Below are 23,571 nucleotides of genomic sequence, written 5' to 3' on the forward strand. Positions count from 1 at the left end.
TGTGTGTGTGTGTGTGTGTGTGTGTGTGTGTGTGTGTGTGTGTGTGTGAGTGCAATGCCAAGAGAGGCCAGAAGAGGGCACCAGATCCTCTGGAACTATCATTACAGGCAGTTGTGTGTCACCAGATGTGAGCACTGAGATGCAGCTTGGGTCTCCTGTTAAGTACAGTAAGGCTCTTCCGCTGATTAACCACTGATCCACCTCTCCAACCCTGTGAAGGACATTTTAATGGACAGTTTCCAACTGTTCACCTGTTAAAATACTTTTTTAAAAAGGAGTTATCAGATAGCAAGAACCCTGAACATGAAAATTTGAGGACAGCAAAATGATGAGAGAATAAGTAACTAGAAGAGAAGAAATTTCTTTAAGGCAGAAAGCTGCAAGCTGAAGCTGACCAAGTCCTACTCACTGTGGTCTCCTTGTCACCCCTGTGGGGACCTGACAGCTCGAGGGCATTAAAACATAGATAAACCTAAGACCTAGGTACGAGGCTGGGACAGTGTCTAGGTATTCCTGGCATGTGGCACATGGATTTGCCCATGGTAAGGACCTGAAAGGCCATGGAGCAATGAGTCCTTTCATTGGCCAGATACTTGAGGCCGTCACAGCGCAGAGAAAGAGGGGCTGACTCTTACCTTGCCGTCCTTGTCTGGTTTCACAGCTGAGCTGTTCCCACATGCTGACACAGCACTGTCAGGAGACGTGGGCAGTCCAGGGAGGATGGTCACTGTTCGACCACTGGGCTCAGTCTCCAAAGTTGTGGTGGCCATGTTTGAGGAGGCCAGAGAAGGCCCTGCAGAGCAGGCCAGGGGAGCATTGGTTCGACTGATGCCGACTGCAGCAACATGCACAGCAGGGCCTGCCATTGGAGGCAAAGGTTGGGAGGCCAGTGAGTGATGAGGCAGGCCCATAGATGCAGGACCAAGGCAGGCAGCGTTCTGGACCTGGATGGGCGTCACTGCCGCTGTGGGGCGCTCCTGGTTGTGTGCTGCAACTGGCAGACGACAGGAGGGAATGCAGAAAGGGTCAACGCCTAATGAACACTGCTTACCAAAATGTGAGTCATTTCACTGTTAGGGCATAACCAGAGGCCACTACTGCCACGTATTACACCAAGGAGCGGAGGTGGGACAGCTTAACACAAGTTCGACCCTTGGATGCTACTTTCCTTCCAGGTGAGCAGTTGGGGCTACTGAGGACTTTGAAGATAGGGATGCCCCTCCCCTCCCCCCACAAACCCAGGGCCCTTCAGCTATGAACAATAATTTTCCACAGCATCTGAGACACTGGGCCAGTTTCTGACAGCTTGCCATAGCAATGAACCACACTGGTCTTAAGGCCTTTACTTGTTTATACATTTTCTCTCTCTCTGATAGAATTCACGCATATTTAGTTTACTCCACTACTGTTACCCAAGACTCGTGGTACGTTTTTCAATGCTAGAGTTAAGAAAGGCACACTTGAATTCCCACTGAGCCTAAAATAGATTTGTGACTAAGTTCATCAAAAAGTAACCAGCACACAGCTCAGCAGAGAGTCACGAAGCAGCCACCCAGCTAGGAACAGTGAGATCAGAGGCAGGACCTCGACTACAGAAGGTGTGTTTCAAATACCAACCACTCACATTCTTAGGATCAGCCTAGGTCTTCTCAGACTTTAGATCTATCAGTTTTGAACTACTGCGGAGGGCGTGCTTAGCCCAAGCAAACAGTTACACAATGCCTGTTTTACGGTTTAGGTACAAGATGTCCCTTGAAAGGCCTGATGTTATGAAGGCTCGGTCGGAAGGTGATGGTGGTATAGAGGGGTGACTGGATCACAAGGGCACTGACTTTGGCAGTGGGCTACCAGGAGGTGGAGCCTGGTTACAGTAAGCAGTTTACTGAGGCATATTCTCAGAACAGTGTATCTTGCCCTGGTCCTTCCATGGTGCTTTGTGGCCAACACAAAGCTGGCATCTCTGCCCCATCAAACCCTCCCTTCCGGGACACTCCGCTTCACCACAGATCTTCAGTGATGGGGTCTGGCTACCATATAAAGTTTTCCTCCTCTTTGATTATTTCTGTCAGGGGTACTTGCCACAGCGACGAAGAACTACCAAGGGCAAGGGTTGCTGGTTTCCATTTCTAAATGGTCGCAATTATTTTAAATTCATTCCTATTTTTCTCAAGACCCGTGATGAGGGACCTGCTTCGACAGATGACCCCTTTCCTCGTGTGTTTCAGTACCAGGTCCTCTTACCTGTCCTCACAGCATTGCGGGCTTGGTTGACTGTCATTTGCCCAGTCATGTGCAGCAGGACCTTAGCCTGGGGACTCGTCTGGATGTGAGCTGCTGACACCACAGCCGTGGGGACAACACTGGGATTCCCAGCCACACCATTTCCTTGGAGCTTCTGGTTAGGCCCTCCCGCAGTAGAAGGGCTGACCACAGTCACCCCACGACTTGCCTGACCCACAGTAGACACAGGGACTTTAGCTTGGGAGGCATTTGTCACCGCCCTGTCAAGACAAGAAGCAGATGGAAAACCCAATCCATAAGCAAAGTGAAAAACAGAACAATGAATGCAAGAATGACTCAGAACTTTAAAGCCAGAATCTTAAAAAAAAAAAGAATGGAATTATTTTAAGAACGGCATATTCAAAGAAATGATGACCTTGAGACGGAGATACCCTTGAGACAAGAATGCTCCTGGAACCATTCTGAGTCACTAAACCACATATTTTATCTGTCTAAGGATGCAATTACTAGGGTCAGCTTTGCATTCTGTGGCCACTCAGCTCCACCAAATTTCAAAGCCCTGAATTTTCCTGCTTCATCCCAAGCAAGACCCACCATTTGCAGCATACTGTTCCCTGCTTTGACCATCTCAACCTGCCTCTAACATAGCAAGCACGTGCCTTTGAACACACTGATCACGCACACAACTGGAATGGCCCTTGTGGCTTTTTTTTGTTGACTTATCTCAATCTCAAGATCCAGCACAGATCCAGCCATTTCAAGAAGTATCACCTTAAGTTCAAGTTAAGCCTCATGATTTAATTGTTTCATGAAGACTGCTTCCCTTTTTCCAGCTTTATACTCCATAAAGCGATTACAGCTACTTTCTAAAAATTTCCTACACACACACAACATGCTTTACTCAAACTCACTCCCCTTCAACTCCTTCTGCTCTCTTTCCCACCTCGTTTCTCTCCCAAGTTCACGTACCGCTGTTGGTTCTTTTGTTAAAACCCATTGGGTGCACTTTGTTCCATTCATGTGCACCGGTGTGGGACCACGTACAGCCTCTGAGGGGCTGCTTCCCCGAAGAAAACTGATTTTCCCTCTCCTCGCAGCCATCAGTTGCCAATAGCTCCTCAGCTATGGCGGGGCCTCAGGAGCCCCTCACCCAGCCCATCCATGCTGTGTTTGGCCTGGCTTGATCTTCTGCACGCAGTCACAGAGCCACCGTGAGTCCGCAAATGCAACAGCGCTGTCGTGCTCAGCACATACTGCATTGCTGTAGACACCCACTTTCAGTAGGAGAAGTCTGAAGAGTCCAGGCCAGTGCCCAAGGGTTCTTCTCTATTCTTCCATCGTTTTCTCCATTACAGCAACATAGTTCTAAACATTTACTAATTATTTCAGTAATCAAGTATGGAGCAGTTCTATATACAGTATATTTTCAGATACTCCCAATTCAGTCAACTGGCAATTTATAATTTATAGATTAATTAATCTACAATCAATACTTCACAAACAAGGTTATTCTTCCACAATGGGGAATTACAAAGCATCTCCCATAAGCAAGCATTTCTCCAGAGTTAAATGTGAAGAGATTTTTTAACAGTTTGTTTTTGAATCCTGCAAAACTGTGATCCTTTTGTTTAATTATATATATATATTTCTATGTGTAGGTATATATGTATGTATATGTATATACAGGTATTTATATGTGTGTAGAACATATATAGATATGTACATATATGTGTATATATCTTACATAAACGTATCTATAATAACCAAACATATAATTTATATAATATATTACATATAAATATATAAATTATATAAATAAAATTATATATATGTATATATATATGTATACCAGGAAAATTCTGGTTGCCACTTTCTAGATGTGTCAGAGCCTGAATGTATATTTTAACATGTACAGAAAAGAAGATTTATATTGATTAAAAATTTGCAAGTCAAATTAAAGCTAACATTCTGTCACCATCTGCAACAATAGTGATTTTCATTTGATTAGGCTGCTGGCCAGCCTATAAATCAATGACAACAGCTGACAAACATGTCGGTTCATTAAGCCATTTGTTTAAAATCAGGAGGCTGGAGATGTGATTTAACATGGTTAGACCCGAATTGCTTATTAAGAGTCAGTGAGTCTGGGGCAGTGTTAATGTCATTATAGGTCATTTCTTTCAGCTTTCAAGGCTACTTTCCTCAATGACCAGAAGGTGCACTATCTTAAAAAAAAAAAAAAAAAAAGAGTTTTGTATGCATGTGGAGTGCGTGCATATGTATGTGTGTGTGTATGTGTTTGATTGCATTTATACATTGGGACTCCTGAGCCCAAATGACATCGTGGGCCATATTATTCCTTCTGAAGGTGTCTTAGCTAGCTTTGACTATCAACCTGAGGTAGCCTCTCGGCATCTGAGAGGAGAGCCTCAGTGGAGGAACTGGCTTGTAGACATATATGTAAAAAGTTATCTTTCTTGTTAACTGAGGTCCAGACCACTGTGGGCAGACTGTTCTCCTGGGCGTGTGGTGCTGACTATGTGAAAAGACAGCTCAGCTTTCGCCCATCCACACGCCCTCAGGCCGTAGCCACCATGGTTCCTGCCAGACAGCTTTGGCTGTGCAGTCAGTTTCCTGGTTGGGGTGATGCTGAGTGGAATAGCAAGCAGGCCTGCCGTCAAGACCCTGCCTTCACCTCCCTGCATAATGAACTGTGACTTAAAGCTGTAAGCGAAAATACACCTTTCCTCCTTATGCTGCTTTTGGTCAGAGTATTTTATCACAGGAACAGAATAGGTGGAAGAGGCCATCAGGGGAAGGGAGCATCCTGCAGATGGCATGACTTAGCAAAATCACTTGCCTCCAACCACTAAATGCCAGCAGCACCCCATCTCATCAACTGTGAAATGACTCATGAGAAGCAAAACTATCTTCACTTAAAATTTACTTATGTCATATTTAAGGAATTTTTATTTTTGACTGTATTACAAAGATTGCTTGCCAGAATTCAAAGGAAATTAATTTCAAAGTTAATGAAATAAAGGCAGACCTAGCCAGTGTGGGTTTGAACACTTTTTTTTATTTGTTTGTTTTGTTTTTTGAGACAGCATTTCTCTGTGTGGCCTTGACTGTCTTGGACTCGTTTTGTAGACCAAGCTGGCACTGAACTCACGGCAATCCACCTGCCTCTGCCTCCCTGAAAGCTGGTATCAAAGGCGTGTACCACCACGCCCTACTGAGCACTTCTTTACCGTGTGATCTCAAGCAAGTTCTTTAGTCTCTCTGTGCCTCGATTTCACCATTTATTAAGTGGGAGGAGGACAGAAGTGACCACGTTAGAGAACCGAACACGAAGAGTCAATAATGTAATATGTAGGGATCTACCTGTCTTGTATACAAAGCAGACACTGCAGACACGTAAGCACCCATAATATAGCTTTTGTTCATTTAAAATACTACGCCTTTATTTCTTTGGTAGAAAAATACTGAGAATGGAACAGCTGACTCTTTTCACATATAAATTAAAGCAAAGAGCTTACACTCCAGTACATTTATTGGTAGAAACCTATAATTTTAACATATCCACATGATAAGTGAGCTAAGAATCTTGTTATTAGAAGGAATTTTAGTAGATATGGATATGGATTTTTATAAACCTTGGCTGTACAACAGGTAATTATAATGTGAGCAGCAGGGCTCTGAATAGGCTGAAAAACCCGCAAGAGCACAAAGTGCCTCTGTCTGGAACTTCGCCACTGATTCAAAAGCCACCGATCCCACATCATACCTTGCGACTGGTGCCACGTAGTTGCCAGGGAAAACACCTATCTTGCTGGTGTGCATTGATGTCCCTTTGTACCAGCCATCTTGGCACCGTTCAAACACCAAAAACATCTCCCCTTTCCTCAACTCCAGTTCATCTTCTTTCCGGGGAGTGTATGGATATATAGCAACATAGCTAGAACAGGAAAGAAAAGAAAAAAAAAAAATCTCAGGCTGTCAAACCCTACTATTGCCAAACTCTTGCTGTGTATAAGGTCTTGAGTATCTTAAACAAAGGTAGACGGGACGTAAAATCTCAACCTGAAAGTGATGCTGGCAAGTCTCCACGGAAAGAGGTTTTGCTGTCTGCACTTTAAACGCAGGCAGAGGCCTTCCTGATTAAGAGTGTTCCTCCTGGTGTGGGAATGATTATCTCACCGAACGGTATCCGCGTGCTATGAAAGAATTAATGCGGTTTCCAAGAGTGTCTCAGTGCTGTGGATTAGGAGCCCACTAGGGAAACTGAGCTCTTCAAATGGCACTTGTTAGACTTGGGAACGAGCCCCAAATGAGGACATACGCCATACAATCCCACTGGGAAACGCAATATGTTGCCTTCGATGCATGCTGAACCCACAGGCTGCACCTGCACTTCTGAGCTCAGCCAGGAAGCTGGTTGTATTAGAGAAAGTCAAGGGAACAGAAAATCCGCATCATCGACAGCATGATGCAGCCGCCCAGTGCAAGGCACCAGTCCACACAGAGGCACCAGGCGGGCAGCTCACCTACAGACCTGCCCGTGCTCTGAGCCCTGCAGGTGCAGAGCCACACAAAGCTCATGGTAGGTGCACTCCAGTTAAGTGTCTCACTGACTATATGCATGACCAGGTGGAAGTTTCCGAATGCAAAGCACTTGGTGAGCCCTAAGCCTGCCAATGGCTGGTATCAGACAGGTGTTTCTTCATCTCTGCGGTTTGGGCTTAGCCTGAGATGAGCACTTCCGAAGTGCTAGGAGACACCCTTACTTACACACTGGGGCGAGTCTGAGGCCGTAAATGTGCAGTCTGGTCAGTGGATCCCGCCATAGGCCTGGGTCCCATTCCAGCAGCAGCAGCAGCAGCAGCAACAGCACTAGCGCCTGACGGTGTGGAGGCCAGGACGTTGGCAGCCAGAAGAGGGGGTGGAGGAAGAGGAGGATTCATAGTCTAATACAGGAGGAAAAAGATGGGGTGAGGGAGACATATAATATTTATTTATATCTTCTATGGAAGGGGTAAGGGAGAGCGAATCAGAAACCCACAGAACAGAATCCACGGACTACAGAACCTATTTCACATGAGACGCCCTTTTTCACAAGTTTATTTTAAAGCCACAGCATTCTTCTCAGAAAACAGGTTACATAGTCAGCTCCGAGAGGAAGGGGAACAACAAAATGACTCTGGAAATGTTTAAGATTAATAACACACTGAGAGTACACAGTAGGGGCTGGAGAGATTGTTGAGTAGTTAAGGGCCCTGATTGCTCTTCTGGAGGACCCAGCTTTGATTCCCAGTGCCCACATGCCGGCCCACAACCACCTGTACCTCTAGGGCCAGGTGATCCTATACCTTCTCGCTCCTGCTGGCTTCAGGCACACATGTGGTACACAGATACACGTAGGCAAAACATTCATACACGTAAAATAAGTGATGATTAATTAAAAAAAAAATAAGTACAGATGTGGACAGGAGTTGAGGTGCCCTTCAAGGGAGATGCTATAATGTCAACTTATTGGCTAGAATTAACTTTATGATGGGCTTTGGAAACCCAATACTTAAACACAACACACTGAACTGTATCTAAAGCCATTCCTCTGGCCTTCATTTCTTTTGATGCCTGATCTCCCCAGAGCTCAAACAATAGCAAGCCACAGTCACAAGGCTATTGTTGCTACCTTTGCTTTTCCTTTTCTTCCCTTTGCCAGTTTTTGAAATTTAGGACTATCAAGGCTGGTAATCTTTAACATGTACACCAGCGAAAAGCTGCTGGGTCCTTCATGGGCACAGTCTAATAGGGCTCTGCCCACAGGGCTCCATGTCTCGGAAAATCAATGGAGCAATTGTTACCTTCTGATTTATAAACCCCAGATAATTCTTCAGGGACTGTATCTTGAAACTCCTGGGAAAACAGACACACAAAGCCTGACTGAACCCCTATCTCACCCTCCCTGAATCTTTGACTTGCTGGAGGTAAAAACTGAATCAAGAAGAAGCAGAGAGACAGAAGAATGAAACTAGGAAGCAAAACCAGCCTCTACCCATCAGCACATCAGTGAGAAACATCCAGTGGTTTTTAAACCAGAGTTTGAGTCACTCCATTTAAAATTTCTGAAATGAAAACTGAATCCTAGCAACACTCACCTATGTACCAACAGCGCACAACTGCAGACACATCTAGACCCATAACTGTTTTACGTGTTGTATTTAATTTTTTGCTAACGTGGCTTTCGGTGTGTACTTTCCCACACTGCCACAGACCATTGAGTGCAGAAATAAATGAGGCGTGGAACTGCCTGCAGACTGCCAGCCTGGACAAGACGGGGTGTTCAAAAAAGTCACGAAGGAATCACTTGCTGCTCTCCACATAAACAGGGCAGCATTTGGGTCCAACGTGCCTCTGGAGCTACGTGTTCTGAGCTAGGCTTAGCACCCCTGACCCTTTAACAGGGAGTCAAGCATTCATTCTGTCTGGCCTACTTCCAGTGAGAAAGTAGAGAGAAATAAAGATAATCCAGGCAAAATAGTGAGGAAATGTGATCCGGGCCATTCAAAGATAACGCCATGTGAGAAGCTTGTTAACGGGTGAGCTGGGTCAGGTCTAACCGCACACGGAGGAATGTATGGGCAAACAGGGACGTCATCGCTGGCTCAATCACCACTTCAGTCTTCCTAAGCCCAGTCTCAGGACAGCGTGTCTACAGAGAGGCAAAAGGGACGTGGCAGGTGCTCAACAAGGAAATATAATAAAAAAAAAATTAAAGAGCAACTGGGCTAAATTAGGTCTTAGGAAGGGGCAAAAAACAAAAATCTATCTATGAATGTGATTAAAAGAAGATTTCACATTTTAACAAAACATATAGAAGGGTCACAGCTTATTACAGAACAGTAACCAAATGTAGCTGCTGGTGAAAGAAGAGTGAGGCATTGAGATAAGGCAGAAGGGGGTATTCAGGCAGACAGACAGACCCAAAGCTGGTGTCTAAGAGAAATACAGTCATCTCTCTTTTTGTGGTTGAGACAGAAAAGGTGGTCTTTTAATAACACTGGGAAGATTTTTCTCTCTCTCTCAACATCAAATGAATGTGTGTTAGACTGAGAGAGAAAATGTCTGATTAAAATCAGAGCCCTGTATGCTACTTGGTCCTGTGGGTTGGGAAAATGATAGGACTCTCTGAATACAGAGCTGTCATACACCAGGAAGCTCTGAGGATTGCTTTATAAACAGCCTCAACTGCAGTAATCTGGCACGGTGGAAGTTCAAAAGGTGATCCGGCCGGCACTGTGCTGCGGTCAGTTTGCTATTGCCAGACCTCACGTCTCCATAGAAAAGAAGCACAACCTTTCATTCACCCGGGACCTGACCTGGAGACCTGGAGATTACACTGGAGTCTGGGCCAGCTGAGGCACCAGTGATCTACAGCCTCTACCAGAAAAACAAAACAAAACCACCTACAGGCCTTTGGGTCCCAAACTGCTCAACACACACAGGACTGAGGAGTGACTTGACCATGTGAAATGGTACTTTTGCCCAGGTTCTAAGCCAACTGACAGGGCTTACAGAAACAATGTAGGTGCTTTTTTAAACAAAACAACAACAACAAAAACCATCAGAAAGGGTGACAGATTTCCACCCTGGCCAATGTCCTTTCTCTAGATTGTGCCCCAGGGAGGCGGTGTCTTCTACCTCAGTAGAAGCTGCTGGAGGACACTGACAGGACAATAGACATTATAAGAAGCTCATGAATATGAGTGCAAAGGTGGTCCTTCCTTCCATAATTGCCTCTTCTTGCCCTTTCCTGAGACCAGCACAGAAGGCAGCTAGATCTGGACTTTGCTACAGCCTGGGGACAGGACTAAGGAAGGATATTTCAAGCCTGGTGCCCAGGGCTGAAGGCTAGCTTACCCCTAAGGTGTTTTGCATTGGAATTTTAGGCAAAAGTTTAAGTGACAACCAAAGGCCATTTTGCTTCTCAATGTTTCTTATGTTTGCCTTCCTCACACACCACACAGAAAATGAGTCCCACGGGCAAATGTCATTTAATATCACATAATCCATCACTGTTGCTGCCTAAGCACCTACTCTCCCCTCAGAGTACTTGGAACCCTAAGCATCAGCATCCCTAGAGGGTCTTTGCTGGATACAGGATCTCAGGCCACAAACTGGTCCAAGAGAATAGTGCAGGCTGCATGAGCGTGTTCCTGAGACATCAACAGTGTTGCTAAGTTTAGCTGTGTTGCCGTATAACTTATTCTTTCACATTTAATCTGTAAGAAAGAGGAGAGATTTCTATACTAGTTAATTGTGTAAATTACGTGATGTCTCTATTGTATAATAATTATGAGTGGTGTGCGTGTTGCCTTCCCTTCCCCAGTGCAGAGAGTACAAAAGGTCAATAAATGGAAGGCGATGTGATGATTTAAGAGGCTTTGGAGTCAGAGATTGACTCACTCCTGTTAGACTTCTGGCTCCTAGCTATACAGCCAGAAGGCAGGAGACCCTAGGTGAACATTTTTTGAGTGTGATAACATTCTGTGCTTCTCATTGACTTTGAGGCCAATTTGATTTGAATCTAGAAGTTTCAATCCCTGAGATACGAGGGTGCTTTTCTCTTTTTGCTATGAAGGTTCTGAGCTGGGCAAGGTGGCTCCTCCCTGTAATCTCAGCACTGGGGAGGCAGAGGGGAAAGGATCATGAGTTCAAGGCCAGCCTGACTACCTAGCGTAGCCCTACCCTGGGCTACACAGCTAGACCCTACCTTGAAAACTAAAAAAGGAAATATATGTAACAGAGAAAACCTTTTGGTCCTACCTTACCCCTCCTCCTAATTTTCAGCTCTCCTGCCTAGACTTCCCTTCCACATTCCAAAGCACCCAGGTTCGTGCTCTCTGCCTGTGCCCTAGTTCTGACAGTCCCTCGCTCCTGCTGACAGACATGGTGGTGCCACTGGCTGCCAACTAGGTATTGTCTATTTTGAGACCTGGCATCATTTAATGTTCTGTTATTGTTATTTGTTTTATGAGATGAGCTCTCATATAGCCCAGGACTCAGTGTCATTGAGAGTGACCTTGAACTTCTGATCTTCTTGCCTTCATTAATATAGTGCTGGACTGAAGGTGTGCATCACTAGTTTAATATGTTACTGCGGATCAAATCCAAGCCTTCATGCATGGTAGGAAGGCAGTCTACCAACTGAATGAAATCCACAACCCTAATGTTTCTTCACACACACACACACACACACACACACACACACACACACACACACAAAAACAAAAACAAAAAAACCTAAGTCTCAGAATCCAAGTACTTGGGAGGTAAAGGCAGGAGGGTCAGAAGTTCAAGGAGAGCCTCAGCTACATAGGGAGTTCAAGGCCAGCCTGAGTCGTAGGAGATACTGTCTCAAAAAGGAAGAAGAAGAGGGATACAAATTTAAACAGCGTTTCTATACTTTTAGATTTCAATCAGTTTGTGAGCTGGTGTAGGCAGTATTTGGCCTTTAATAACCTGGCTGTCTCGTGGCACTCTGCGGCTAAACACAGCCACAGTATCAGCAGTTGCTGTACATCCCGTACATTCTTCTGCCCCAGCACCAAGATACAGGACCTTCACCTTCCTCATCCACAGAACCATCAACAACAGCAAACAGCTACTATCAATAGGCTCACGCCCGAATCACACAGCTGCGACACTGCTTCTGATGGAAGAGACTTAACATTCTCACTGGTTGTATGTGAAATGTTGGAGACATATGCTCATAAATAACTTCATTCTGCATAAAAGATTTAAAAGTCTCAATTTATGGAAAAAAAAAAAAGCACTGGAAATAATTTTCATGTCCTACCCCAGGGCTGGCATTTACTTCCTATAAATCCATACCATAAAAAGCCCATATTTTGTTTTTTGTCTTTTCCTATCATCCTATATACTACTGCTATGACAGCTAAGTCTCTAGAAATCCTGCAGATTTTAAATCCTCGCCATAATTAACTGGAAGTACCAAGGCTATGAGGGCATGTGCTATTGAGAATTTCCTCCCAAACTCAACATGAAATCCACAGCATTTCTGCCAACGTACCAAAGATTCTGAGATCTACCCTTCTCTTAGGATGACTGACAAGCCTGTTTATAATTAGTTTTTCATTAACTAAAGCTAGCGCGCAGTAGACAGTGTTTAATAAATCCCCCTCTCTGGCTTAATATGCAGTCTTTCTTATAAAAAAAACCCTGGGATAAAATGACTGCACATGAATTAATTTTATATGTTCTCTTGTGGCCTATTCCATCGATTTGCCCTGGAGTCAACCCCCAGCAAAGCACTGGCCATTTACTATATTATAAAATTTTCAGTTCACAAGGGCTAAAACTTGGCCAGTCTTGTATCTTTTACACTAATTAATTTTTCAAAGATGAAGTCAGTCTTCCCTTTCCCCTTAAGACATGGAGTTAGAATACTTCCATGCACGGGAGTCATCTGGAATGGAAATGTACTGTGGTTGTATGTGTTGGTGGGAAAGAAAAAGAAGTTGCTCCCCTGGAGATTAGAGGGCAGGATGGGTTATGAAATTTGGCTTTAGTGAAACACCCGTGGCTAACTGAGTCTATGGAAACCACATTTAATAAATGCTAACTGAAATTCATCTTCTCCCCAGATGAATCGAGGCATGTCTCCTTCACTAAGCAGCTGTGTTATCAAGGAAGCTGTAATCGCTCAGGGAGCATTTAAAAAAAGAAACCAACAACTTTAACCTATGGATAGAACATGCCAGTGACCATTTAAATAGAAGAGCATGATTTATTCTGTGAAAGTCTTCAGAAGTCTAAGTGAAGTTGGGTAGTAATGACTGTATTCATTTATGCTCCACTTGTTTTAAAACTCAGCTTTTAATTAATGATGGAATGTATCGAGCCAAAATTAAAATTAAGGAAAACAGAGCAAGTAGAAAAGGAAGACAATAAAACAAAGCTATATGGAGTCAATATATTGACTACGATGTTGTAAGGTCCTGGCTACAAAGAAAGCCAGCGGAGGAAAATATCTTTACAGCATGTATAAAATCCATAACCTAAGGACAGAGCCAGCTGCTTAGAAGCCTCCTTGTGACTGGTACTGTCTGGCCTCTGTGGCTTGCTCATCTACCTTTCTTATACAACCCAGGTCTGCTGCCCATGGCTGGTCCTTCCCACAGCAGGCTGGACCCTCCATCAATCCATGCCCCACGGACATCCCCCACAGACAATCTGGTTGGGTCAATGAGGTTTCCTCTCCATGCATGTGTTTAGGTTTGTGCCAAGTTGACAAACGCCAACTAAAACAGACGCTGAGGCGGAAAGAGGCTGGCTGAATAACTTGTCCAGAGTCACATGACTAATAAAAGTCTGCACTGACTTAAACTCAAGTCTGTTCCATCCCAATCCTAAAACCCTTCAATGGATCACTCTTACTCTGAGAGGATCAACAGATATTGCTGATGGAGGACTACAGGGGGTGACACCAGCATCCAGATACCAGGCCATCTGATTGAATGATGATTTCTAGCCTCATTCTACCCAGTGCTGGAGGGGTCTGAAACACCACCAGATGTCAGGTGTAACCAAGGCATTAGCCTGAGCCAAAGTTTCTCATGTTTCCTGGTCCTTGCTGCTCAATGGGTTGTGATTTTTAGGGAGCAAGGGGGCTGTTTTTCTCTGTTACCCAAGGGTGAATTTGCTTGTTTTTCTCCACAAAGTTCTTTTTTATAACCCTTTCCCTTGCCTATTATGATTCTCCAGGTCAACACTCCCTGTTCAGATTGTCTTTATGCAATTGATGGTGACAGTCTATCTGTGGAATACTAAGTTTTTAGGGGAAAAAAAAAATCAGTATACTCTAAAGGACCTTTCCAGGGAAGCAGGAATCTTGAAAGAGTTACTATGAACTACAGAGGAGACAAATCATAAAAGCAGACATTTGGTATCAATTTATTGCGTGAATAAAATCAAACCACTTAGCCTGGGAAGACCCATGTCTTCAGAATGTCTATAAATGTATCTTTAAAAAGAATAAGCAGGATCTAGAAACCCCAAAGAAATAAAGGTTAAGCCTTAGGGAAATCAAACTGAACTTCAATAAAATTAAATATATTCTTCAGAGTTCTCACAGCTTTAGGCCATTGGTTGCCACCACTGAAAACTTTGCAGGCTGCTGGCAAGAAGCAGTCTTTTTGTGAGATTAGCCGAGATAGCAGATAAAAGGCGGAGGCTGATCCCACGTACCAAGCATCAATGTGCACTGCAGGTGTTGGCTGGAATACGGCAGATCATCAAGTCTAAACGCCTTGAAGAGAAAGGGATACAGAAATGGTACTTACCCCAAGGGCAGCTTGGTAGGGGACATCTGACGGAAATGTGAATGAAGGGCCAGTTGTCACTGGGCTGCTAGGGGGTGGGGTCACAATTAACCCAGTGGTGCTTATATGAACCTGCAAAGGAGAGCAACTTATTAAAAAGACAGCTGTATTTTAATCATCTCCCTCCCTCTGTCTCTCTCTCTGTATGTGCATATGTGTGTGTTCATGTGCTATGGTGCCCTGTGGTGGTCAGAGGACAATCTCTGATGTTTCTCCTCGCCATCTGCTTCCTTTGGGATGGGCCTCTTGTTCATTCAGTTACTTATGGCAGACGAGTTGACTTGTGAGCTTCTGGGATTCTCCAGCCTCTGCCTCCTACCTTCCCTCAGGAGCACTCTGGGACTATGGATGGATTGTGTCTTGACTTAATCTGGGTTCTGTGGATCTGAACTCAGGGGATCCTGCTTACTCAGCAAGTGCTGTACTGAGCCCATCTCCCCAAGCCAAGTTCTCCATATTTAACACAGCAGATTCTCCTGGTAGAAGTGGCAAGAACAATAAATCTGTATGTGAAGTTATTTGGGGAAGGGAGAATCTTTTTCATTGTCTTCCATCCCAAATCTTCTAACAACCTGATATGTACCAGATATGCCAGTCACTACAATGTGCTATATACAGAGCACTGCTGGCTGTCACAGAACATACTACCTCATTTTGTATGCTACCAAGGCAAACTGGGCAGTCAACCAAACAGTTCAACTCTCTCTCTCTCTCTCTCTAACTCTTTTAGCAGTCTCTTAAACTCACGTAGCTCCACCTGCTTCTGCCTCCCAAGTGCTGCGATCTTTATTTTTGGTTTCTGAGGCAGGCCTCACCACGTAGCTCTACAGTGTTTCACATTCCCATGAAGATCCCACTCAGGCAAGCTGTGGCTCAACACTTCTCTCTATTGAGATGCCAAATTCTAAAGGTATTCTGGTGTTTTCAAGATCATGCTTTCTTTACTTCTGGCTTTCAGTGGGGATCAGCAATCAAAATGGAACAGCCTAGATGTGCCTGTAGCAGATAATTCATTATAAACCTTAAAGGAATGATGTCTAGCTAAACCGTTTTCAAAGGTGTCATCCATGATACTACTTTAAATTAATTTACTAGAAAGAAATTGAATTATTTAGGTCATTTCACTGCCGCTGATTACTTGATCAATTTCAGGTTGCAGGGCAGATACAGCTGCAGAATGTGGGGTGCAACCTGAGTCTGCTGCAGACTCAGAGAGAATAGCTATCCCAACAGATGGGGTGGCTTGTCCTCCAGCGTGCACGGAGACTGTGCAGTTGGTCAGTACCTTGTCACCCCATGGAACCACAAACATTAGTCAGTCTCCTGTACAAGAAAAAGATAGGGAAGCAGCATGAATTGGGGAAAGAAGTCAGGAGCAATTGGAAGGGCTTCCCCTGAGGACAAGGGCAATATAAAAACGCCCCAGAAATACTGGACATTATCAATCATGCCTCAGGATGCCACAAGCAGAGGTATGATGGGTATGGCCGGGGGCAGACCAAATGTTCTTATGTGCTTTATGGATGTCAGTCACTTATAAATTGACTCTGGGTATGACAGTGAGATCTTCAAGTGATTGTCTAAGGCAGGAGGACATGGATTTTTCACATGGTGAAGAAGTGAGGGCAAAGGTGTCCCATTTCCTAAGTACCATTATTCCAGCACTCAACTGCCCCTGTGTTTGTGTCTATGAACTCTCATTCTGCTGAGAGACACAAATGACAACTGTCCTGCTCATGTCAGCTGCTTCTTGTTTCTAATCATTGTAACCAAATCAAACCCTAACTAATACATTAGGAGCACAAAAAATAGAATGAAAGAAAATTGAAGCTAAAGGTGAGCATGAGTGAGGAAATGAAGAAATCGTGCTAGCGGCAGAGACAGATTCTGAGGCAGTTGCTCTTGGGGTAGGCCTGTCTGAAGGTTTGCCACCTTCCCGCATGTACTCATCTCCATGTAAGGCCACTGTAAGTGCCTGTCAAGCAGGCGGCACACACTCAAAGCCTCCTTGTGGGCTGAGGATCCCTCCACAGTGCAAGGCGCCCTAGATAAGTGATGTTTACTGTAAACCTCAGCGGGAGAGCCCGGCACAGCGCTAAACACACCTCCCATCCTCTGCTAGAAATAACTTCTCCCCAGGCGACACACTACCATCGAAACAACCAACTGGTTACAGAAGGGGGTGGACTGTTGAAACTGTTTCAAGAAAACAGAAAGAGCCCTGTTTCTAAACTCCTCAAATTCAAAACAAAAATAGCATCACTTTCATAACCTATGCCCCCAGCTGTGGTGTGGCAGCGTCACAGTGTCACATTGACACCTGACTGCCGAGTTCTCTGTAAAACACAACCCTCCCTCAGCCTACCTCCCTTTTCCTTTAACTTTCTCCACTACTGAAAAGCCACAGTCACCTCTCTTAAAGCTCTTCCCGTTCAGTGCTGTCAGCATGCCGCACAGCTTGATAGTGGATCAAGAAAACCTCGTGCAAAATGTCCCTAGTGTCACACATGCAACACAAACACATTCAGAAACAATTATTTTCTGTCAGTGGCTCTTTACTAACCCCCTTCTTCAGTACTCAAGGGTCTGTTCTGAGCCTCCCCCGGTTCTTCTCACTTGGCACTTTGTACTCTGACCTCCGATCCAGCTTCATGCTCTGATGTAAAAACCAAGCCTGTTTTCACGAGACCATTGGTTATACGACAGGTTTCTCTCTCCACCTAGTTCCCAAGCAACTCATCCATTGAACAGGCATCTGAGTGCTAGCTGGTGTGTGCCATATGCGATGTTATCAGTGATCACAATGACAACTTCCCCTACCCTCCTTGTACTAATGTTCATGTATCTGCGAACATTCTATTTTTCTTCACTAAAATTAAAAGTTCTACAACCTTATCATCTGTAATAAGTTAATAAATAAATGAGAAGTCCCCTTAAAAAAACCTAATAATAATCTAATTCAGAGTAAATACATTTATTTCCTGACATGCTGTGTCAATCCAGAGATGTCAAACCAAATAAATAACAAGAACCACTTGTAATATATTAAATTAGCCATGAATGCCCAACTTTTAGTCTGCAATGACATACAGACACTTATTAAACCTTATATGCTTCTTCAGGATCTGGATTATATATATATATATATATATATATATATATATATTTTTTTTTTTTACTTTTTTCTTTTAATGGTAATTTCATTTTTATATTTTAAGGGAAAACAAGCCAAAGCTACACTGTGGGGAAAAAAATCTGCATGAAATAAAACGATACATAAGCCTACATGGGAATTCTTCCTGCTTCGTCAGGCTGCTTCAGACACTGCTCTCTGACCTCCAGGCTGAGCAAAATACAAGTGTTCTCTAAGAGGATAATAACATAGTCTTTTCACAATGGGAAAGGGCCACAATTAGACCTACACTGTAGATCAGAATAAGGCCTTCATAAGGAACGCCTGTATCCTATGTATCTCATTACACACTGTGCCCCAAGGGTCTAATAGTAAAACCTCCAACAATCAGTTGCCAATTAATGAGTGAAGGCTTGCAATCAGGACATCCATTTTTAACACATAAAAACATGCGGCCACACTTTAAGGCAGTTCAAAATCTTGATGAGTTAAGGACCTTTTAAAATTGCAAGGTCAATTTATAAGTTGAACATTTCTTTCTATCCTTTCTCTTCTTGCTCTGTTATTTGGATGGAAAACATAAGCACCAAGGTGTGAGGAGCTCCAGATATTGTGAGCATCAGACTGAGTACTGTGGGTGAGAACAGAGAAAGTGTGCAGCACTATGAAGTTTTGTGAACCTGAGTGAACGTTGTGCAATTGATAACATTATTTCACACGGTCTGTAGTTTCCAATACTGCTTCTGAATCCTTAGTTTGAGGATAATACACTGAAGCTAGCGTTCTTTCCTCCGTTTTTTTCTACTTCTAAGACTGTTGTGCTTTGGTTATGAAATGTGCCCCAGAGGCTCCTGTTGGAACAGTTGGTCCCTGGCTGAGGTGCTGTTGGGAAAAGTTATGGCATCGTTAGGAGGCCAGTGCTGGAGGGAACGGAACACTGGGAGCGCAGGGCTTGAGGCTTGGTAGCTGGAGACCACATCCTGCTCACTACGCTTCCTGCGCATGGATGCACTGTGCCTACTCAGCCTCCTGCTTTGGGGCGGTGCCTTCCCCGCCTGCTGTTGTGGCTTCTCATCACAAGCGACCGTATCTCTGTTAAGGGCAAGCCAAAATCGACCTTTTCTCCCTCAAGTCCCTTTGGTCACATGTTCATGCCAGTAGTGAGAAAGTAACTAAGGCAAACGTAAAGAAGAGAACAAGGAAAGCTATGTCTCCAGCCGTTTTCCCGCGGGCCAGGGCCCTGGCTTCCACAGCTCACCCTGCCTCCCCTGTACCTGAGACGGGGCGCTGCAGGAGAGCCCGGACAGTTCGCTAATGCGTGCCGCGGCTGTGGGGTTGCTGGAGCTGATGAGCACGGGTGGGCTGATCTCCATGGAGTGGCGGTTTTGGGACGCCTGGGAAGACTTGTTGGCCATGGTGAGGGAGGTGAAGGAGTGTCGCTTCCTGGTGTTCTTCTTGGTGTCGGAGTGCTTCGAGGCAGCGCTGCTCTGCGCTGTCGCCGAGGGGCATTCTGCGGCGTCTACTCCTGGCACGGGAGGCTTGTCCCACTCTATCAGCTGCTTGGCAGCTGAGTTAAACTGCAAAAGCAACACAGCGTCAGACAGGCCTTTCTCAGGGGTTCAGTGAGAATCCTCTCTTCCAAGCGCTTTAATCTATAATTCAGAGCTACCATGTTAGCATTTGCAAGTGCAAGTTACATTTCTTCCACGCAAGATGTCGTCATAACGGGATCTGTAGATCGAATGAAGAATAAAGAGTTTCAACGTGAAACTGAAAAGTAGTCACGTTTCTTAGAAGTGTGTGCGTGTGTTTGTGTACTTAATTTTGGCATTCGCTAGTAATAAAAGACTTCAGCGCACCGATAAAATTGAGAAAGGAGCAATGAAAAGGGTATCTTAAGTATTCATCCCCAATAATGTCTGGCTCAGAGCTGAACCCTGTAACAACAACTGATGAGTTTGGTACCAGCAAATAAATAATAAATAAATAATAATAAATAAAATGTGCAATACTGAAGTGTGCAGCCCCAAACAAGTTAACTCACCTTGCTTTAATCTGTATGTTTTTTGGGGAATCTCACAAAAGTTGTTGAAGTCCTTGCCAGTTTTTTTTTTTTTTTTTTTTTTTTTTACTTCCCCAGACATTCCTTCAGTTATCAACACATGTGCTCAAAACCACAGCAAGGTAAGAGCTGAAATTCAAGTCCACTGGCATGCTAATTTGGTCTATCTGAAGTCCCCGTGTTCACTGAGGGCACAGGGACAAACTGTGTGTGCTGGGCTGATAAGATCAGCAGGAAGGGAGAGAACATTAGCCTTCTCTTTTCCCTGAGGTAAAACAAAACATTTCCGGAAAGGCCTCGATGATAAAAGCCTGCATATATTAGAAACTCCTAGGATGAGAAAACTATGAAGTGCACAAAAATGCTGAGATAAAATACAGGGAACTTTAAACAAGCCACACACTCCTGAAGCATACTAATAGAGACAAGGGAGGTCTCCCCAACATTCTACTGAGCCCTGAAACAAACAGCTTTACACAAGGTAACATCATCTAATGTCTTTTTTCTATCCATCTCAACTGCTCAAACCATGTCTTCTCGTCTAGGAAAGAGAAATCCTACTGGTCAATATTTAAAGGGTAAATAAAACCTGCTTTCCACAGCCACAAAACAGCACTAGCTGTGGCCTGGCAGCCCAGTGCTTCTGCAGATGACTGTAAATCAACTGGCAATTTGCTCCTGTGGCTCCCTGGAGACTCAAGGCCAGGTGGACTGCCTGACATAATTAGCAAGACAAACCTTTTTCAAAAATAAGCATCTCTTCTTTAGCCTTTGAAAAAGAGTGTTCATGGGATAAAATACCGAATAGGCAGCCACACCTTACCAACAAGTAGATGAGTGGCAGGAAGAAGAAGATGATAAAGACATGAATTTGATGTGTTTAAGGGTAAAAGCACATTGTAAAATGGAGACCCGCTTAGAGCATTATAGTGGCATTTGGTCAGGAAATCCACAATTTGTAAATCCTACTCTGATCTAGTATCTTCGTCTTCAGGGTTGGGGCAGAAGAGAATCAAAAGCCCCAAAGAAACAATGTGATGGCGGTTATTCTGATGGGAGACACAGCTCTGAGAGAGAGACAGAGAGAGCACCAGTGAACTTCCATAAACCCCGTGGGCCAGGCCTCTTAGAGTGAGAGGGAGAGAAAGAGCACCTGTGAACGCACACAAACCCCGTGGGCCAGGCAAGCAGACTGCACAGCCAAGCAATCTAAAGAGTTACTTTTCTTCCCACTCCAAGCCCAGGACTCATATGAAAGGTAAGGCAAGGCAACGTAAGGCAAGGCAGTGGCCCCAGCAAAGCAGAAGCAATCGATATGGAAGAGGCTTCTTCTGTGTGCCCACTATCTCCATCCCTATACCACAAATCCTCTAAGCAACCTACATAGCACAACAGGGTCTGAAAAATCAGCTCTGCATGCCTGTTCTGTTGTGTAAAAAACAGGGGATAAACTAGAGATTTATTTCTCACAGGAGCCGAAAACAAAACAAAACAAAAACAGGAAACTAATGCATCTATTTGATAACACGTTTAAATGAATTCTGGGGCCAAACCGTAGGCTCCATTAGCTGCACATGTTCTTTTAAATACACCTGTTTACACATTTATATATTTTGCCTGTATATGTGGGTGGCTATACACGGTGGCTATCTATGTACAGATGTCAAGGTCTATTAGTGAAGGTCAGAGAACAACTTGTAGGACTTGATTCTATCCTTCAAACTTGTGGGTCCTGTGATCAGACTCAGGTCATCAGGCTTGGTGGCAAATACCTCTACCTACTGAGCTATCTTGCCTGACCACCTGTTTTGAAATATTATAAAATATTACCATAATCTTGTCAGGATTATACCTAACCAAGTGTCAGAGACACTCAGCACTGCGTTAACGTTGTTGGTACCTGTATGCTGTGCCCTGATACAAATGCCTTGCTGGTTTGTCATGAAAACAAGCCTGAGCCCCTCCTCTTCTGTCTCAATACACATCTACCCTCCCTGAAGTAAGCACAACTTGAGAGCGCCACAGACTGAGTAAATTGCTCGATGCTTACCGATGGAGAAAAATGGTCGGAAGGAGTTTATACACTGACGTAAAAACAATGGGTGTGATTTCTGTAACTTCTTACATCTGGCAGCTTTGGTTCAACAATGCACTTTCTGCAGTTCAACCTTGTTACTTGACGAAGCAGATGCTCTTTCTTGTTAATTGTGGTAAAGACCCACTATGCGTTTAATTCTATACGTGTCCATCAACTTTTCTCCCTCCCCCCTTCCAACAGATTCTTGCCTATGAAGAACAACACAGCAGGACTAATCTGCATTGTTCGTGGGCACAAACCCTTCCATAGAATAATACAGTTGTTTGCATGAGCACCAATGTGCAGGCAGAGCCAGCAGGGTGTGGCTGAATTAGTCAAGTGGCAAAGGACCATAATTCTAGCGCTGGCACAGCTGTTGGTCAACTCTGTGCCCAAGGTAGCCATTGTTCAGGAACTGATCCCACCTTCTCTCACTGACCAGTGAGTAAATAAAAGGAAGCCAACAACTTTAATGTCTCTTTTAACTCTCTCACTTTAAAGGGACATAGCCCAATTTCCTGTTTCATTTCTAGTCCTTTAAACAGCCTTGTGTCCTTCCTCTGCATTCCATTTTAACACATGACAGCAATGTTTGTTAGCAATATGTTGTCATCCCTTAAAATTACTTTAGATTAAAAAAAAAGCTAATTTAGATATTTTTGAAACAGCAGAGGTTGTTATTAATAGCACGGCTCCTTGCTTTTTTTTTTTTTTTTTTTTTTCTAAATTCCAGGGGAAGAAAGTGAAAAGCTAGAGAGTGGAGCTTTAGGTAAATCTGGCAGAAAGTTAAAAAGCCTTCTGTTGCAAGTATAACTTAACCTTTGTAACAACAGGGAGCCAAGGATCTGACAACTTTTAATGGAATTTTGATAAAATTTAAGAATGTTTGCCTGAGCTCAGTGGGCGTGGGGTTCCTTTGACATTTATCTTGCCGTGACCTTTAAAGTTGAAAGTGCACTCATGACCCGCCAAACAAATGTGTGCCCTACAAGACCTTCTTTTTGGCACATGGTAAAGGCCTCTCATAAGACTTACATTGGACGAAAAATAAACTCAGCATTCTAGAGCTAAATGGAAGGGTCCAAAGAAATTTCCTGGTCTTTAATTTCTCATGACCTTTTACATTTTTTTTCTATTATTTTACTAATTTATTTACTTTTGTGGAGCTAGGGATTGAATGCTGGGCCTTACACCCTAGGCAAGTTCTGTCCCACTGTACTAGATTCCCAGCCTTTTTATTTATGTTTTTGAGGAAGAGCCTCCAGTAAGTCAAGGAGGAAATACTGATAAAAATAATGTTACTAAAAACAAAACATCCTAGGCAATATTAAAACTTACTTGTGTATGGCTGACTTCTTTGCTAAACAGAACATGGCCTTTTGAAGCACAGCACAGCATTACCTCCCTCTCCCCCTCCCCCAGAAAGAGCAATAGTTTTGATAGTCACTATTTCACAAGCACTTTTCTACAAGAATAACTCCCCAGCTTTTGGATATTATACAACAACAGTAGGTGTGAGGGGAAACTATTGTAATTTATAACCCACTAGAGTCTTACTGAACTTTTTTCTTCCCAAAGGCAAATAAAACTTTGAAAGTGTATCATAAAAATAATTAACCAGCCAGTCCTGGTGGCTCACACCTGTGGTCCT

The 23,571-nt window shown here is 43.9% G+C and overlaps 1 protein-coding gene across 3 annotated transcripts in view; it reads right to left on the minus strand.

Annotated features, from left to right (window-relative positions):
- The window catches only part of Sh3rf1 (SH3 domain containing ring finger 1), a 158,182-nt gene that overhangs the window by 18,817 nt on the left and 115,794 nt on the right, over positions 1–23,571 (minus strand). For 2 of the 3 annotated variants that reach the window (XM_055597889.1, XM_055597890.1), the window contains exons 5-10: positions 19,056–19,358; positions 14,610–14,720; positions 7,033–7,208; positions 6,029–6,199; positions 2,242–2,501; positions 636–994 (exon numbers count right to left, since the gene is read on the minus strand). In XM_055597889.1, the coding sequence (XP_055453864.1) occupies positions 636–994; positions 2,242–2,501; positions 6,029–6,199; positions 7,033–7,208; positions 14,610–14,720; positions 19,056–19,358 (1,380 nt within the window). The remainder of the gene's footprint in view (positions 1–635; positions 995–2,241; positions 2,502–6,028; positions 6,200–7,032; positions 7,209–14,609; positions 14,721–19,055; positions 19,359–23,571) is intronic. The other variant, XM_055597891.1, reaches the window with a different exon arrangement.

The sequence above is a fragment of the Psammomys obesus genome, unplaced genomic scaffold (genome assembly GCF_907164565.1).
Source record: "Psammomys obesus unplaced genomic scaffold, mPsaObe1.curated_primary_1811, whole genome shotgun sequence".
Classification (NCBI taxonomy): domain Eukaryota; kingdom Metazoa; phylum Chordata; class Mammalia; order Rodentia; family Muridae; genus Psammomys; species Psammomys obesus.